The 18,109-nt window shown below is 36.1% G+C and overlaps 1 protein-coding gene across 3 annotated transcripts; it reads left to right on the plus strand.

Annotated features, from left to right (window-relative positions):
- The first annotated feature begins 8,239 nt into the window (after positions 1-8,239).
- On the plus strand, positions 8,240-17,345 carry LOC117408683 (cysteine dioxygenase type 1-like). Of its 3 annotated transcripts, none has more exons than XM_059022650.1 (5): positions 8,242-8,472; positions 10,837-10,914; positions 11,390-11,547; positions 13,650-13,819; positions 16,540-17,345. In XM_059022650.1, the coding sequence occupies exons 1-5, from the start codon at positions 8,303-8,305 to the stop codon at positions 16,567-16,569; spliced, it is 606 nt and encodes a 201-aa protein (XP_058878633.1). In that variant the 5' UTR covers positions 8,242-8,302; the 3' UTR covers positions 16,570-17,345. The 3 variants fall into 3 exon arrangements, with proteins under 3 accessions (XP_058878644.1, XP_058878633.1, XP_058878637.1); XM_059022654.1 differs by having other exon boundaries at positions 8,243-8,472; positions 13,650-13,816; XM_059022661.1 differs by lacking the exon at positions 10,837-10,914 and having other exon boundaries at positions 8,240-8,472.
- Positions 17,346-18,109: the final 764 nt, after the last annotated feature.

The following is an 18,109-nucleotide window of genomic DNA, read 5'->3' on the forward strand; positions in this document are numbered from 1 at the left end:
TAGGCTAAACCATTGCCTCAATAATCGACTCGCGTGTGATTACGATACTGCACGGTTGGTTCATCTTTTTTTAATTTTATTTAAAAGCGTCAAAGATAAACATATTATCATATCATATCTTACTTCCATTTGTATGCGCGTGAGTGTTTACCTGTCCATACGGCATTTAAGTTCTGCATTCTTACTGTATTCACACTGTGTAATGTTACTTAATCTTTCTGATATCTTTGACACCCACTGCATAATTTAGATGGCTCATTTTACCAAGCTATAGTGTCTGTGCCCATTGTAACCTGACTGCTAGTACTGCTTGATATATATGGCAATGCCCTGCAACATATAAATGGCAGAAATAATGAAAAGTATTTTAATGAACCTTTCCCACTATATTTTTGGTTATCACGTTATAGAACATTTCTCGGCAATGTTAAAATAGCCCAATCATTTTCTTTAATTTATAAATTTATATAGCGAATGTAGTATTTTTGGGGCCACATTTTGAAGTGTACTTATATTGTATCTGTCTACAATCAATAAGCCATTAAATACTGTACATGTATGTGTTAAGTTGTCTATTCTATCTATGGGATATGCTGGGAATTAATACAAAAATAAAGCTTTGCTTGTTTTTTTTAAATATATTATTATTTATTATTATTATTATTTATTTCTTAGCAGACGCCCTTATCCAGGGCGACTTACAGTCATAAACAAAAATACATTTCAAGAATCACAGTACAAGTAATAATACAATTAAGAGCAAGATAAATACAATGACTTTGGTTCTAGCAAGTACAAGTATGATATTGTAGCGAACATGGTCCGAGCAAAGGAACCAGTTTGTGCTGGTGGCTATGGACTATTTTACAAAATGGCCCAAGGCATATGCTCTACTGGACCAGAGTACGGCCATCGTTGCCGATGCTCTCCTGGGTGGTATGTTCAGTCGTTTTGCGGTGCCCGAGGAGCTCCATAGCGACCAGGGCCACAATTTGCCGAGGTGTGCAGGCAGATGGGAATACAGAAGATACGCACCACCCCCCTCCACCCGCAGAGCAACGGGCTGGTTGAGCGGATTAACCGCACCCTGGCCATGCAACTGGCCATCTGGATCAGCCAGGACCAATGGGACTGGGACCGCCACTTACCCCTGGCTCTCGCCTACCGAACAGCTGTCCAGGAGTCCATGGGGTGTACGCTGGTAGCTTTAATGTTCAGGAGGGAGTAGCGCACCTCAGTGGATCTACTGTTCAGCAGAAGAGAGCTTACGACGTGCGGAACAGGGGGCGGAACTGCCCCTGGCATAAGAAGGGACTGAGCCCTAAACTGACCAGCCAGTGTGAGGGGCCCTGTGAGGTTCTTCTCCAACTCTCTGAGGTGGTGTATTAGGTCCGGCTACGGACTCGGGGGCGGACAGTGGTCCTCCACCGGGACCGGCTTGCCCCCTATCAGCCGAGGGTTGGCCAAGAGGAGACCAACCCTACACCACTGGACTCAGGTGCTCCACCGGCATCACTGGCAGGGGAGGGGCCCACCAGGACTGTGTTAGAGCCAACACCCCCACAGGGCCTCCCTCGTCAGAGAAGAAGACCCCGTCAGGTCCCGCGATGGCTACAGGACAGTTTCCTAGGTTAGGGCAGTGAGTGGAACATCTCACTGCTAGGAGGGGCAATGTAGCGATCTGGGGGGGATCAGTGATGTGCAACGTAAATAGTTGTAAATGTTGTAATTGTGTGTGTGTGTGTGCTGTGGTTGCATGGTGCATGCTGTGTGTGTGTAGGGGAATGGGTTGCAGGGGTGGCATGAAAGACGAGCGGGGGTCTGGCATAAGGGGCGGGGATTGAGGGGATATAAAGGGGTGATTAAAAATGACCAGGGAAGTGAGAGAGAGTGTGGATTGAGAGGTAGCGAGAGAGAGAGAGAGAAAGACTAATTGTTTAGAGAAATTAACAAAAATAATTACTTTATTTTTCATTTTCGACTCCTCTTACTTTATGTTCTCTTTATGCCTTTTGTTTTGTCGACTATTGTGTAAAAATAAACGGCTTCAGCCTTTCGATTCAATCTAGCCTCAGTCTAATTTCTATCCCAAAGAACCCAAAATGCTACAATATATTGCTTTGTCCATCCAGCTGAAGAAGGACTTGTAGTCCGACGTCCTGATATGATTGCTTTTTTGTACATATCTATCTATCTATCTATCTATCTATCTATCTATCTATCTATCTATCTATCTATCTCTCTAGAGAGAGAGAGAGAGAGAGAGAGAGAGAGAGAGAGAGAGAGAGAGAGAGAGAGAGAGAGAGAGAGAGATAATGTGATGGGGTACACTCCGCCCTTGTGTGTATATGTATTATTTTGTATTTGTGTTGTGTCATTATTATTTAAATGCATGGTTTGGTATTTTAAAAACACAATGTTTTGTTATTGTTGTTTTGCAACATGTTAAAATGCCCCATCCATGCTAAACTCGTGCAGAATGTGACCGTCTCCAGATGATTGATTTACTGCTAATCTGGAGACGGTCATGTGTATAAAAACCCCGTTCAGCCAAACAGGGGCGGGGTGTACAATATATATATATATATATATATATATATATATATATATATATATATATATATATCCACACATGAAATCTATCACAAACTTGTGTTACCTACAGTGTTATAATTGTACTACATTGATATCTCTTTTTATTTTTATGTCTGCATTGCAACAGTTAATATTCTTTTGAATATGAATATGAATATGAAACACAATTAAAAGTAATCACTGGTTATTAATTTAATTCTTGTGCAAGTTACAAAATTAAATTGGCCTCAATGTATTTCACTTGAAGAAATTTCCTCCAGCAACTGTACCCTGACCCAACATTAACAAATGAATTCACCTCACTTGAGAACTGCTTGTGGGTGCTGAATTAAGTTTCCAGGTCATCAACCATGGGAATTCAACCAGCCTTTAGCCAAAGTATCTCTGCTAAGTTTTTACAACCAATTCTGTTTATCCACAAGGCAGGTAGCACTGCACTGCTACTGACTCTATATATCCACTGGAATCTTCACATGAATTTCAAAACAAAGGTTCCACTTCTTGTTTATTTTACTTTGTATCTAGATACATGCACAACAGTATAACACAAAACCTGACATTTGCTATTTGCTATTTTGCAGGTGGATAATGGATTACCCATTTAACCCTGGGCATATGTACTGTATGTAGGGCAAGGAAGCGTACCAACTGGTTAGTTGGGTTGGAGAGTGATGAGAGAAAGAGTGTTGAAACTAAAAGCTGAAAGGCACAGCAGTGTGCTGTGGACCTGATACACAGTCCGACAGTGAGAAAGATGTGTTCTAAAGTCTCAAGTTTGGTCATATTTATTTTGTAAATTAATGGCAATTTCTGTCTTGACCTGACAGCAAAGTTGCAAGGCCATATTCTCCAATGGTGATGCCTTTATATAAATGTCAGGATTTGGTTCCATATGATTGGAAACAGGTATTGATTACCTGTCTTTGAACTTATTGAGGATCCTCACTGAACCGACTTCCTTTTTCAGATCAAAGTGCTTTAGGTTACAGCTAGGTAGCCGATTATTACACAGTAACTACGGTGTAATTACCTGGTAAAGGGCTGATGTAGTTACATCTGGTACCAGCTATTTCCATGTAATTACACTCAATGGCATCATGGAAGGGGGAGGAGGGCATAGGCATACAGGCAAGCTTTTGCAATACAGTGCCACTGAAGGTGTACAGTGGTCAACACGTTTTGCACACAACAGTACATTATTACCATTGGTATCTTCTCACTGAACTGTTCTCACATGAAAACCTGGGCTGCAAAAGAGGGTCTGATTGCAGTTCCAGTTTTGACTTTTATCAAAGCGCTTGAAAAAGGCAAGAATCCAAAACAGCACCCTCAGAATAACTAGTGCTTTCATTTGTTTAGATCACAAAGCAATTTCTGAATAGGAAAATTAAATAACAGAAAAAAAACAGATCGAGATGACTGCGCAAATAGTGTGTTATATTTCTTAAACTAAAATAATACAGGAATCCTTTATCCAATCAATGTTTCTGTAGACGGAGAACATGTAATAATTTACTTTGAATTATGCCTCCAGGAATATGTTTGCTACAGCATCACATTACTGAATTAATATTATTATAAATATTAATTAAACCTACTTGAATAGTGAGACGCTGCATACCTCACAAAAGTAAACAAATAAGTAGCAGTTCTATTTCATTCCACTAGATGGAGTGCAAGTTTTAAAAAAAATGTATGAACTAGGGGCCAGTAGATGGCAGGCTTACTGCAAACAAAAAGAATTAATCCAGTATGCCACGTCTTGTTTTGTTCAGTTGCCTTACAGCATACACAATGTGTGTAAAAGTGAAGTTCCTGCTCGTTTCATTTCCACAAGTGTAAGGTACAGTATTTTGTTCTATAGCTTATATTATTATTAGTTTATTTAGCAGATGCCTTTATCCAAGGCGACTTACAGAGACTAGGGCGTGTGAACTATGCATCAGCTGCAGAGTCAGTTACAGCTACGTCTCACCCAAAAGACAGAGCACAAGGAGGTTAAGTGACTCAGGGTCACACAATGAGTCAGTGGCTGAGGTGGGATTTGAATCAGGGACCTCCTGGTTACAAGCCCTGTTCGATAACCATTGGACCACACAGCCTCCTATAATTTAGCGAATGTATTTTAGGTTACCATCATATTTCATCAAAAGAATAGGCCCTTTGCATTTTAAGCAGTTCATGTATTTATAAAAGTATAATACATAGTGTCAAATCATTGGTAAAAACAAATATGTATACCCAGTGGGACATTCCAGCTATTACCAGCAATACACCTCTTTAACTGCAATATTCTAAAGTCAGTTGGATGTTGTCTACACTTTCAAATCTTTTTAGCTGTAAACCAGTGTTTTAAATACAGAACAGTAGCAGCTAGATATTAGTGTGTGTTCCATATCCAACGCTTACCTGTTACCAGCTGTACAGCAATTGCTGAGATTTTCAGTTGGATACATACACACACACACACACACACACACACACACACACACACACACACACACACACACACACACATATGTATATATATATATATATATATATATATATATATATATATATATATATATATATATATATATATATATATATAACAGATTTAATGTAGTCTGTGCCCAGATACAGCATTGATTTTCAATTAACAACATTAACCAAGTAAAACATATACTTTGAATGATATTTCTATTGCAGAACTGGCCAGGACGTGACAATGCTGTACAGTCCATGTTCACATTGTCCATTTTAAATAGGCCACCACTGTTATTATTACAGCATCTGCCACAAAATACAGTCTCCTTTACTTCCTTTACTGGAAAACAAAAAAAAGCCTTGCCAGTTAAAGCGTGACTTAGCACTGTGCTAGCCTGCTTTACTAAACCTATATTCAAATGATCTGGGAAGTTAGGTACTGTAACAGCACAGCAGGGTGCAGTACATATTACAGGTATTGTTATAACTTACTGTCTGACCTAAAAAAATAAATAAATAAAATAAAATAAAATAAAAAAAATATTGGTGACTACGACTGTAGGAAAAGCAGTTACTGCAAATAGGCAAGTCAATTCCAAGAAATGAATGTTTCTGTAACATCTCAGTGACATGCCTGATGCCTCCTTGAAAGGAAATTGGAAAAAGGTTGCACCAGCCATTTCAAATGATCCAACATTTCTGCAGAATGATATACTGTTTGCAATGCATCTACAGTAGATGCATCTACAGTAGTTGTACCAATATAGAAACACATTTCTGCTGTCGAAATAATCAGGCAATATAAAGATACTACAGAGGACAGACAGAAAAGGCATGGGTGGAAATAGGAAATCAGTTTAATGCAGAGGAAAGGGTTAGAAAAAGATTGTAAAACAGCTACAGGTTGTACAGAGGAAACGGAAGCAAAAATAAATAGCAAAGGAAAGAAGAAAAGCAATGACTGATCATTTAGAAAAAGTGGGCACATAGTTATCGTGTGCATGTTTCTTCTTGTTTGGATTCACTTTGTTTATAATTTTTTTTTCAGAAAACTCAAAGGTTTAAAGGCTTCAGTAGAGCTCTCGAACATGTCTTCACTCTAAGTTCAGCTGGTGTAGCGCAATGTAACCATTAACCTTCCCCCTGCAACGCTCTGCCCATACCTGAGTTCATAAAAAAAAAAATTTAAAATCTTAAAGGAATGTGGTATATCTTACATCCACCGGGGGGGCAGTGTTGCAGGGGAATGGGTTGTAACCAGATGCACCAGCTGTGATGAATAAATTGATTCTAAACAACACGAAGACAACTTATATTTCAAACCTGTACCAAGTTGGCATTTAAGGATAATGTTATGTTGTCTGTAGGCAAAATACGCTACACGTGGTTTATACAGGTTCACAAACAGCTGCTTTCTGTGCAGTCTGAGGGAACGCCACATGTAGAAAATGAGCTGCAAGGTGGTTTCGTAATTTGAGGGTTTGTTTAGGGCGATCAACACTATTCTAATCTACTGTCTTTCACACACACATAGTTCATTCCGTGTAATTCAATTGATATTGTTGTGAACATTCCCTAGTTCTTCGTTTGTTTCTGTTTGCTTTCATTCAAGGTATACAAATAGTTCAAAAGCAATAAATATCTTTGCAATAGGTCCCATGGTCTGATTGCAGCTAGATAGTGAGTCTGAACAAGACAGATGAGGTGATCAGAAACCAGGAAGCAGCAGTGACTTTTCCTCTATTGGAAATACCCGTGCATTGATATTTCAAACTGAAGAATAAAACACAAACAAAGAACCATAAGATCATCATTAAGAACAAGGAGTCTGATTATATTTAATTAGTTCAGATAAGTTTGTAACATTGGATTGAAACAGGTGTTAATGAATACTCAAGATATGCAGAAATGTACAATTGCAAGTACATGTATTTTATATTTCATATTTACTCCATATACTACTAATTGTTCACTTATAATTGATAATACTTAATTATTTTTATTTTTGTTTCTACATAACAAGCGACCACTTCGTCTGGGGTTATTTATTTTGCATATACAGCTATAAGCAAAAGTTGTTCATCGCCTAGAATTTTAGGATTGGGACATAACTGGAAAAAAAAAATTATGAACATCATTTATATTTATTATTTAATATCATGTAATCAAAGAAACTACCCCCCCCCCCCCCCCCCCCCCCCCCAAATAAAAGTGGATGCTTGTTAAATTCAGATGTTGATTTTAATGTTATTTGCGTTCACTAAATATGCAGGATTTAAACACTAATTCAAAATGGGTTTTCTAGAAAGCAGAAAAAACAGTATTTTGAGTTGAATGCATTGACGGTATGTCCCCTTAACAATAATGACCAAATAAATAGAATGTATAGCAACAATTTCACAACCAGGAATTAAACCGCATGAGAACTGTTTTTTAATTTATGAAGGTCACCAGATTCTCTGTACAATTCCATACATGTATAAGAAAATATTGATTTATACTGTCAATTAAGCCTAGCACCGTATCTGTGTGTCCATGTTAACTGGGTTAATGTGTAGCCAGCATGCATTAAGCAACTGACATTTACTTACCTTTAGTCCTTTGACACACTTAAGCAAACAACAATTGTACAGAATGTTTCTGAACTACTGTTTTTTCATAAATATCTATATGTGTTAGGTTTTTATTTAAACGTGTGTTTTTTTCTTTTTTTTCTTATGTACCTGAAACTGTAATTATTTCAAAATAGTGTTTTTCTATTTTGCACGTCAACATTAAAATAATACGCCTGATTAAAATTGAATCTGGAAATTGTCACTTTGGGGTCACGGTCATCTGTCTCCTTGGTTTCGCCTGAAAACACACTGACGTAGCAACAGCGGGCATTGACAAAGTATCAGAAAGTCAGAACTAGCCATTCGGATCATCACCCGCCCCTCAGATTTTGAAGGGTAGAACTTTTTTGGAAGCGTTTTCATAATAAAATATGTTTGTGTACCAAAACTCTTAAAGTAATTATGCTGACTATTTGAATATTCTGTTCGTTTTAAATGATCTGTTTTTCTTTTTCTGAAATACATTAGCAATTATATTTGCAGTGCTACAACATCCTCTACTTTTGTCACAGTTGGTACAGTCCAATGGAATTTCATTCTCGATTGTATAAATACAGTACAATTTTACTGACAACAAGCAGTTAACCCCGTGGAGTGTGAATATAGCACAAGTAAAATTTACTATGGAGCAAACCAAGGTGGTGAAGCCAGAAACTTTAAATGATTTAATTAAAGTTTTGCATCAGATTTTTTCTAGCGATACAGTTAATGTTGAAGAGGTGCAGAACCTAATGGAATCATATGAGAGTAAACCTCAGGAATGGAAGGCATATGCAAAGTTTGACAAGTTCAGGTATCAATTTAAATATATTGTTTTATGTATTTATTTAATCTGCAAATGTTTATTTATATAAACACAGTTCTTTTTTATTATTTTAATGAGATAAATGTACTTGATATAAATGTTAGGAATATTTATTATCAGGACCTATGGAATTGCAATATTTTATACACTAAACCAGACATATCTAAACCAGACGTATTAATATTAACATGTTCTATGTCAGTTAATTTTTATTACGGTGTTATCTTCCATGTACAGTAGTGCTCAAACGAACACAGAAGTATATAGTAGGACACGCGAATGGTTAAATTGGGTATCATTTACTTTCTGAAAGCTTTATTTTATGATACTCTTGCTGCGCTTCCCTTAGAATACAGAAGGTAGTCCTTCTTAAGACTGTACTTGTCACTGAAGACGGTCAGACTTTTTTTCTGTTTTCTTATTTATGCCCATTTCTAACTAATCTGCTGTTAGCACAGCGCATACATAGTTATCCTAAATAATTGTGTCATGCCTTTGTGAGCTGGTTGCACATTTTTGGAAGCAATCAATTAATAAACAATTGCTTTAATAAGCTTTTTTTTTCTCTGGTGCAAAACACACCACTTTTCTAAAAATGTTTTTTTCTTACTACGTTTGAAAATAAATATATACCGCTTAGAAAAAAACTGGGGCAAACAACACTGTAACAAAAATACATAAACAAATCTAGAAAGTAACACGGTGGCTTTTTTATTTTTATTTTTTTTTTTTAAGCTTTCTATTTTTGTTTTGAATTCCAGCGATGGCTGTTCGTGACTGAGTTAAAATTGCAATGTTTATAGGCAGAATCGGGGGCGGGGTTCAATACACCAATCAGTTTTTATGTCGAGACCAACACCCACCGTACATACGGCTCAGATTCACAACTCGCTCACTGCAGAGCAAGTGAAATATATCACAAAGCAGACATTTAGGTAACGTAAGTGGCGTAACAGCAACGTTATAACAACGATACAAACTGCATGATCAGTTCTAATTATAACTACATACAATAACTTTCTGGTCTTCCAATCGATTTCCTAAAATGAATGCTGTAGTGATTCGGTAGTTCTCAGTTTACATGTGCCTTCACTTGTTTGATCCTGAGGGCTATTCCAGATTGTACCATGAACACATACTGTATTTATGACTTTATCTAAAATAGTGTTATGTAATATTCATAAACTTTTAACTGATACTATAGTATTCATCACTCAAAACTTAAACTGTACGCATTTTTCTTAGGCTTTGATTTATAAAAACATTCACTTATTTTAACATAGTGTTTTAAATACATGTGTATATCTGTCCTAAATTAAATACGTAACTTTTTTCATACAGAGCTTTCAAACAAATATCCTTTATTGTTAATACTGAATTTAAAAAAATATGTAATATTGTTACAAATTTAGCTTTGACAAAAACTGTACAAATGTGATTTACAGCATGCAGCCCAGCAAAGGGGGCACAGTAGTCTATTGCAGAAGGTCTTTCTCTTATTAGAAGTCCCCTGCTGGAGCCATAGAAAATGCATTCAGCAGTGCTTCGCCTAAATGAGCCCACATTGGCTTAGTAAAAAATGGTTATATATAAAGTAGATTTTTATTTTTTATTATTAATCAAATTACTAGAATAATGATCTGATGTACAACCATGTGCTGAATCTCCGTGGTCTTGACTGTGAAGATTTGTAGATGAACATGGTTTGAATCTGAGAATGTTAATAGTGGCTGAACCATGAAAAAAATCATGGTGAAACATGTTTTAAACGCAAACATCTGGGTATTGGTGGTTAAAAATGTGTCTGTAGGCTTGTAGTGTCAGACAAATCTAATAGGTGACATGCAGTCACTTACATTCACAGTACATGCTGTAGCAGCTGTCATTGTCAATGACATTTTTTTATTTTGATCTCATTTAACAGCTGCTTCATAGGGGGATCGCCAGCATGGTATATTGTCTGTAATTACTAATTCTGTAAGAACATGCTTTTTTTCCCCACATAATCTCTCTGTCTACACAGAGGCCACACAATACAAACTGGCCAACAGTGTTCAAGTTTAATCCCCACAGGGCACAGTAATGTCAGCCCTTTGCTGTGCTCTGTGCTGCCAGCATTTATAGACACATGTTGGTCTACTCATATTCTTCTTCCATGGACTTAGAACAGAACAGACGTGTTCCTCAGTAACCTTCATTAATTGCCAATTGACTTGTAGCTTACTTTTAATGGTAGATGTTATATACATGTTTGCTTAGTTCTACCTTGGTAAAAGAGCCATAACACCAAGTATAAGGAAAAGACAATCATGGTCTATGCAAAGTGTAAGCAACCGTGTTCCTTTCTTGTAGATACACAAGGAACCTTCTTGATGAAGGAAATGGAAAGTTCAATCTCATCATTTTATGTTGGGGAGAAGGTCATGGCAGGTGAGGAGTCGAAAAACTCTGCTCAAACAAATCATTGTGAGAATGGTTGTTTGGATCATACAGGTCTTCCCCATAAATAGATTGAGACAAAATTGTTGCACCAGAGGATAACTGATCACTTGTCTATATAGTGTTATTATTAAATGAATTCATGAAGTTTATTTTAAAACCTTTGTGTAAATGGTAATTGTGTGTCATTAAATGTTTTACATGTATTTATATTTTACTTTTGTGTAAAGCATAGTGGTATGTGGTATGGCAACAGATGAAACTATAAATCAAACAGGCAAATATATTTTGGTTGCATTATCATAGCTATGAAGTTTGTTTACTTGACCTAATTTCTTGAAAAAAAGGTTATGAGAGTGTTATTATAGAAAGGTGGAATATGTATGTGAATATACAATTTACTACAGTACATGCCATTGGGCATATATACTGAGTTCTATTCCTTCCCATTCCTTCCCATCTGTAGCAGTATCCATGATCACACAGATTCCCACTGCTTCATGAAGATGCTCCAGGGCCAATTGAAAGAAACCCTCTTTGAATGGCCTGATAATAAAATGAATGGAGGGATGACTAAGAAATCAGAAAGGATCTTACATGAAAACCAGTGCGCTTATATCAACGGTAGGGATGACTTACATTTTCTTTTTAAACATGGTCTAACTTCGTGGGCAATATGACATCAAATGCATGCAGGCTGGCTTGTGGTTAAAAAAAAAAAAGAAAAACCTGGTCAGCTGCGGTCAGGAGCAGTTTTTATTCTGAATTGAAGTGGTATGTTCAACACCCACATAGATGGACAGTGTATTTGAACCCAGGTGTATACATGCTTATACAGTAATGACCTTATTGTGTAAACTGAATCTTTTTTTTTTTTTTTACATTGTTACATTGGTTATTACAGTGGTAAGTAACTGCGGCATCTCCAACCTTGGTGTCTGCCCCAATTCAAATGTTACTCCTATGTTATGTATAGGAGGATTTTGTATTATTAAACCAGCTGAAAAAAAAACCCACCATTATGGTATTATACCTTTTGAAGTCGGGGATGTAGCATACCATGTAGAACATTTTAATTTAACACAATAATGTGTAAAATGTGATATATATAAAATAATGGATGGTCTACAGACTGGGATATATTTATATGTGCCTTTAGGGTTGGATATTGGAGCTGACCAAACAATCAATTAATGAATGCATTGATAACATCTATTGATCCGAGGTGTTATTGCACTGATTGCATGCATTGCAGTTTTATCTTTTAGTAGTTATGCAATAATTCAGTGCCAGTTCACGGTTCAAGGTACTAAATGATGGGTGACTGATTGCTGTTACTAACTGCTATTACTTTGTATCTAAAGCTATGGTATATAAATTTAAGACCATAACTTGTCAAGCTTTGCAAATTCAACTTGCTCTGCGAATACATATCAAACTAGAATATATTTTACACATATAGAATATTTATGGCTTGAATTTTATTTTATATTTGGCAAAATCGGTTATAAAAAATGAACACCACTCAAACGCATCCACTTTCAGTTTCTATAATAAATAGCATGTACATTTCACCAATACCGGGACATGTACAAAGCTTAACTTACTGTGTTGAAGTGAGGAAATCCACATTTAGTTTTCAGTAGTAAGACTTACGGTAGAATTTTGCGATATCATTTTGTTGTTTCTTTGATTACATGATGTTAAATAAAACATCTTAATTATGTTCATATATGTTTTTTTTTTAATATTGTTATTGTTATTATGTCTCAATCCTTTTGCACCACCTAAATCCTTTTAGGTGGTGCAAAACTTTTGGCCCTAGCTGTAGAACTCTGGATGCATTTTGAATCCGAGAATTGTGAGAAGTAACAGATACGGCCCATGATCTATCACACCATAGAGTTGCTGTTTTTTTTCAACCCACCCCAGTCACAAGTCACTCTAACAAGTGTATTCTATTACGTAGGTCCACAAAAATGATGATTGGTCAGTAGCAATGTCTTTGCTGCACACTGCCCGCCTTCTGAAAGCCATTTTCTTTATGTAGAAAGAGAGTAGTGCATGATTGACATTGTTTAAAACATATTGCCAAAACGTTAGGTTACGGATGTAACCTTGGTTCCGAAAGAGAAGATGACCACCAACCAATACATTTGGGATATGCCTGCCACAGGTCAGGTATCTACTGAGCATTTTATGTCAGTACTCCCGATAGGCCCCTCCGGGGAGTGACGTCCTCGGTCCCGCCTACCGAGGGAATAAGTAGTCACTCCGCGGAGCTTACTTTAAGATTACCTGGCCACTTTGCTCAGGTATAAAATATCCACATTTCATAGGAATGTTGCAGCCAAAACCTGTAGTCAACACCGTTTTATCTTCACATACGCCGCATTTTTACAGCTTTTAACTTTTAGTGACTATCAAGTATTCATTGGAATCCTATGCCTGCTCCCTGGGCTCTTCTTCTCTGCCAAATTATTGCAACATGTTTGATCAGTATGACTCACTGCTTGGGTATAAATTTACAAGCACAGCATGTGCTTTGTGTCTTACATGGAAAGAAATAGCTGCCATGCTAATCATAAACTAGCAGCATGCCCTAGTAAAAAGATTTTTCTAGACTGCCTTTCAGCTTTTAAATCCTACCAGTAATGTCAGCATGAAGTCTATACTAAATGTTTTAAAAAAGCTGCCACGTAACCTGGTTCTTCTGCCCTTTGTAGATTCCATTGGCCTGCATAGAGTGGAAAATGTGAGCCACACAGAGCCTGCTGTCAGCCTTCACTTGTACAGCCCTCCATTCGACCACTGCAACACTTTCGATCAAAGCACAGGGCACAGAAACACTGTCAAAATGACATTCTGGAGCAAATACGGAGAAAAAATTCAGGTTGTACGTTAAGTTCTTATTAATGTTCTTATTTATTTTAAGTTTGCTTTCATCTTTGTTGTGAAAATGCCACACAAACACACACACACTTGTAGTCAAAAGCTTACATACTCCAATGGACATTTATAATTTCTAGAAATTTCTCAAAAAATATTTTTTGTGAAAATCTTTTGTAGCAAAAGTTTTGCTTTTCTGGATGAGGGGAAAAAAAAAGTTACAAAAAATAGATGTCTACAATTAATTATTTCAGCAATTTTTTTTGTAAAACTCCTCCAAAAATGCTAATTCTAAAGTATTCATACCCTGAAAAGGAAAATGAAATAGGTTTGTACCAAAAGATGACATAAGTAGCCTTTATTTCAAAGTAAATAAGCAAATAAATAATATAAAAATAAAATTATGTGGAGCACATTAAGTGTGTGCTTCCTCCTTTGAATGAAATATTTCCTTGGCAGAGTTTGCACATTCCGTTTTCTCCTGCTTGGTAAATAAATTCCACCCAGTGCTTTGCTTGGATGCCATTGTTATGTATTCACAAGACAGAATTTAGTGATGATCAGGAGCGGCACTTCATTGTTAACCAAACAGACGCACATGTCTCACGCGACTGCCGTCAAAACCCAGCTGGCTCAATTTACGGTAGCTATTGCGACAGTCCATAACGTAATAGCGGTGCTGTACGACGGCATTAGTTTAAAAACTGAACATAACAGCCATGTTAACAACAACGGAACATGGCCAATATATGTCGCAAAGAATCCCTCAGCATGAAGCGCATTTAACATTAATAACTGTATTTAAACCGAGATGTATTATTATTATTATTATTTAGATGTTTCAAGTACTGAAAAAGGTTACACAAGTCTACAAATCTGAACAGACTAAATGTATGTGTACTATATGGTACTTAAAACATTAATATACTGTATGTATTTTTTTTTTTTTAAATCATTAACTGAAAAAGATCTGGGTATTTTTCATGGTGGGTACCCATGCCGACCTCTAATATATATATATATTGATATTATGACTACCTATAACAACCTTCTGAGAATACTAGGAGTAATTTCACCAATTTGAAATACTATAACTACTTTTGGCAAAGGCCATCTTCTGAGAATGTTTCCCTTGGTTTTCTAAAAATCCTCAAATAGATAATTTAGGAGGTTAATTATTTATTGCTTGTTCTGTGATATAATCGGTTTGCCTTTCCTTTATTATACTTACAAATTGTGCAAACTTACTACTTTGGTAAATGCTTTGTGAATTTGGCCCTTTGTGTTCAGTGACAGCATAGTTTAATTCTTAAAATTAAAATGGTCCTTTATAAAACATGTGCGTGTGTACACATTTGTTTTATTCTGATATTTATTCAGTACAATGCAATTAACAATCCTAAGTTGTTTACATATTATCTGAAATTATCAGATAATAAAAATGTCTTTAAAAAAGTCTTACCTGTACTTTGACTTTCTTTACAACCTCCATCATAAATGAATGTAATAATATTTATTTGTACTTGCTTTGAAATGTATAATACTGGTTGAGAGATTGTTTTATTACCAACCAACTTATGAAGTCAAGTAAACAGACAAATTACTGGTTAAGATTTGCAATTAGATACGTAGGGCCATATTCATAAAACTAATTGTTGAATTTTGCAATTTCGATTTTTCTTTGCTTATCGCACTAATGAAAGTATAACACGTTGCTAGTGCGAGTCACACTTTTTTTTTTTTTTAATCATTGTTAAAAACATTACATTTCTAAAACCTTTACTAAACTTGACAAAGAACATTGCTGGAGACCTTTCCACCTTTTATGCCAAAGCAAAAGAGCTTTAAAGGTAACAAGTATTAGTATCTGCACAATACATGATATATATATATATATATATAGTTTGGAAAATCACTGGTGTTGCCACCAAGTGTTGCAATTTTGTTTTTTTGTTTTTGTGAAGCAGGTATTCCTGTTTTGAAAGTTTGAAAACATTTCCTGTTTTGAATGTTTGGTTACTCAAGAAGTGAAATGATGTTAAACAATTTGGGAATCTTATTGTTTCATTCCACTGGGAAAGGAAACTCTGCAGTCCTCCAGTGCTGCAAATAAAGTTGTACAAATGTTCGTTTGAAATGTGCAGTGATGTTAACAGAGGCGAGTTTGCAGGGCAGTGCCTGCCAGCATGGATTCACCATCCTCACTAAGGTTATGTAAAGAAAACACTTGCCAGGGATAACCTTTAAACTCCTGAGAATTCCTTGGAAGTGGTTTATTTTCATGAAATCTGTTTCACTGTGCTAACTTCCAGCCAGATTACATGTAACTTATTGCTAAATCACGGTGCTGATAATGCATACCGGTAGTGTTGAAACTGCTACGCATGCATCCTATCTAAAGTGCAAGTTCCTTTTCAATAACATTTGCAAAGTTTCCAAATATTTTGTTTAAGGTAAGCTCTCGAATAAATGGCATAAAACTTTTCTGTTAGACCAATCAGTGATTAGTGGTGGGGCTCTTGACAGTGAGGAAATATCTAGGGAGGGTCCTATTCTAATAACTTAAGCAATGGTGGTATTTACACCTGCTGTTTTTATACTCCTTTGTGCACAAAATGCAGAAAAAAACATCAAAGGATAAAAACAGCTTTATTTCTTTGAGATCTTCTGTTACTGTGGGTGCTTGCTGTGTTTTTTTTTAACACTGATTTTCTTTTTCTTTTACAGGAAACCACTGTCTCAAAAGAAAACAACTGAAGGACCCAATTGAATAAACCTTGTTGGTGACAATCCAGGCAAAATCCCATTCTTTGTTGGCCATGCAGAAAGATAAAATTGAGGCATTCTGAAGGCCTGTGTCAATAATTAGAGCAACATGTATTACATCACTTTTTAATCCTAACTAATGCTGATTAATGGACACTGAATCATCGAATAGTGACATGAGAGTGAGCAGAGGGATAGATCTACTCTTTGTTCAGTAAGCTCTGAGAAACACCCTGCCAATAACAGAATTATTTTCAGTCAAGCTTATTCCCAAACCTGTGAAATTTCACTTTGTACTGTTATAGTTTTCAGTGTAAGGGTTGTCTTCTTGTGGATGTAATAAATAATGAGTTTATTATTTTTTAATTATTATTCTGTGCCATCAATAACAGAGTAGAACAATACTATATTTTTAACAAACAAAAAAGTAACATGTTTTTATTAAACCTGTAGATCTGTTGATTGTGTCAGACATTTGTTTTACTATCATTCTAAATTAGTCTTGTTTCAGATAAATTGTAGAGTTTGATAATGCTGAATATATATATATATATATATATATTTTAAAGTAAAAGCCTTTTTTAGATGTTTTATTTTTTAGCTGTAATAAAGTCATGATTACAAAGAAGTATTTACTTTAAGATTGGTCATTATTGAAATATGTTGTATTGTGTTTAAATGACAAATGCATTGAACAATACTGTAAACTTCTTTTGACTTCCCTTTTAATTTGAGCTAAATTAAAAAAAAAATCAAATAGCTTCTAATTGCACTGTACTACCCAATACATTTATCATGGCCAAGTTTGAGGTTTTTTTTATATATTACTCTAGTGGTTCCTAGTATAAAAAGGGAATACACTCTATGAATTAATCTGTATGATAAATGGTGGTGTTAATACAAAATGTGTTCCTTGGTACCGATTTGTATCCTAGACTTGGCACTGCCGCTTAGCCTCTGAAGGGATCCAATTTCATAAAATCTTCTGTTAAAAAAAGAAAAACACATCATTGCTCAACTCAAGAGACATTCTCGCACGTATAACACATAATTTCATTTAAACTTTGGCAGGAGGTTCCTTGTAGTGCCAAAGATCAAATGTAGAGCTCTGTACCAGGAAAAAATGCTGTATCATGATATCATGGACTGAAAGCACAGTAAGAAAAACACAAGCTGCAGCGATATGCTTTCTGCAGCCAGGTGTCAATCATGCAGAACAAACTAGGCGCAGTAACATGCAGACAAGGTCTCTTCCTAAACTGCTCCATACTATTTCCTATGCCAAGATTCCATGGATTTTATAGTTGGCAAGAGATTAGGGGCTACCCCTGTGATGTGAGCACTGAGTTATTAGGTGGCAATGTGGGTTGGCAAGACGACACTGTATAGGGTCATAGTTAGGTCTGCGATTCAAATCCAGTCAGCAGTAGTGCTCGAATGGTGCTTAGATGGCCGACTGTAACCAAATGTTTATAGCATTCGCAGCCAAGATCTTTGAGCACATCCAAAAACTTTGGACACGGGAAAAGAA

This window comes from Acipenser ruthenus, chromosome 1 (genome assembly GCF_902713425.1).
Source record: "Acipenser ruthenus chromosome 1, fAciRut3.2 maternal haplotype, whole genome shotgun sequence".
Classification (NCBI taxonomy): domain Eukaryota; kingdom Metazoa; phylum Chordata; class Actinopteri; order Acipenseriformes; family Acipenseridae; genus Acipenser; species Acipenser ruthenus.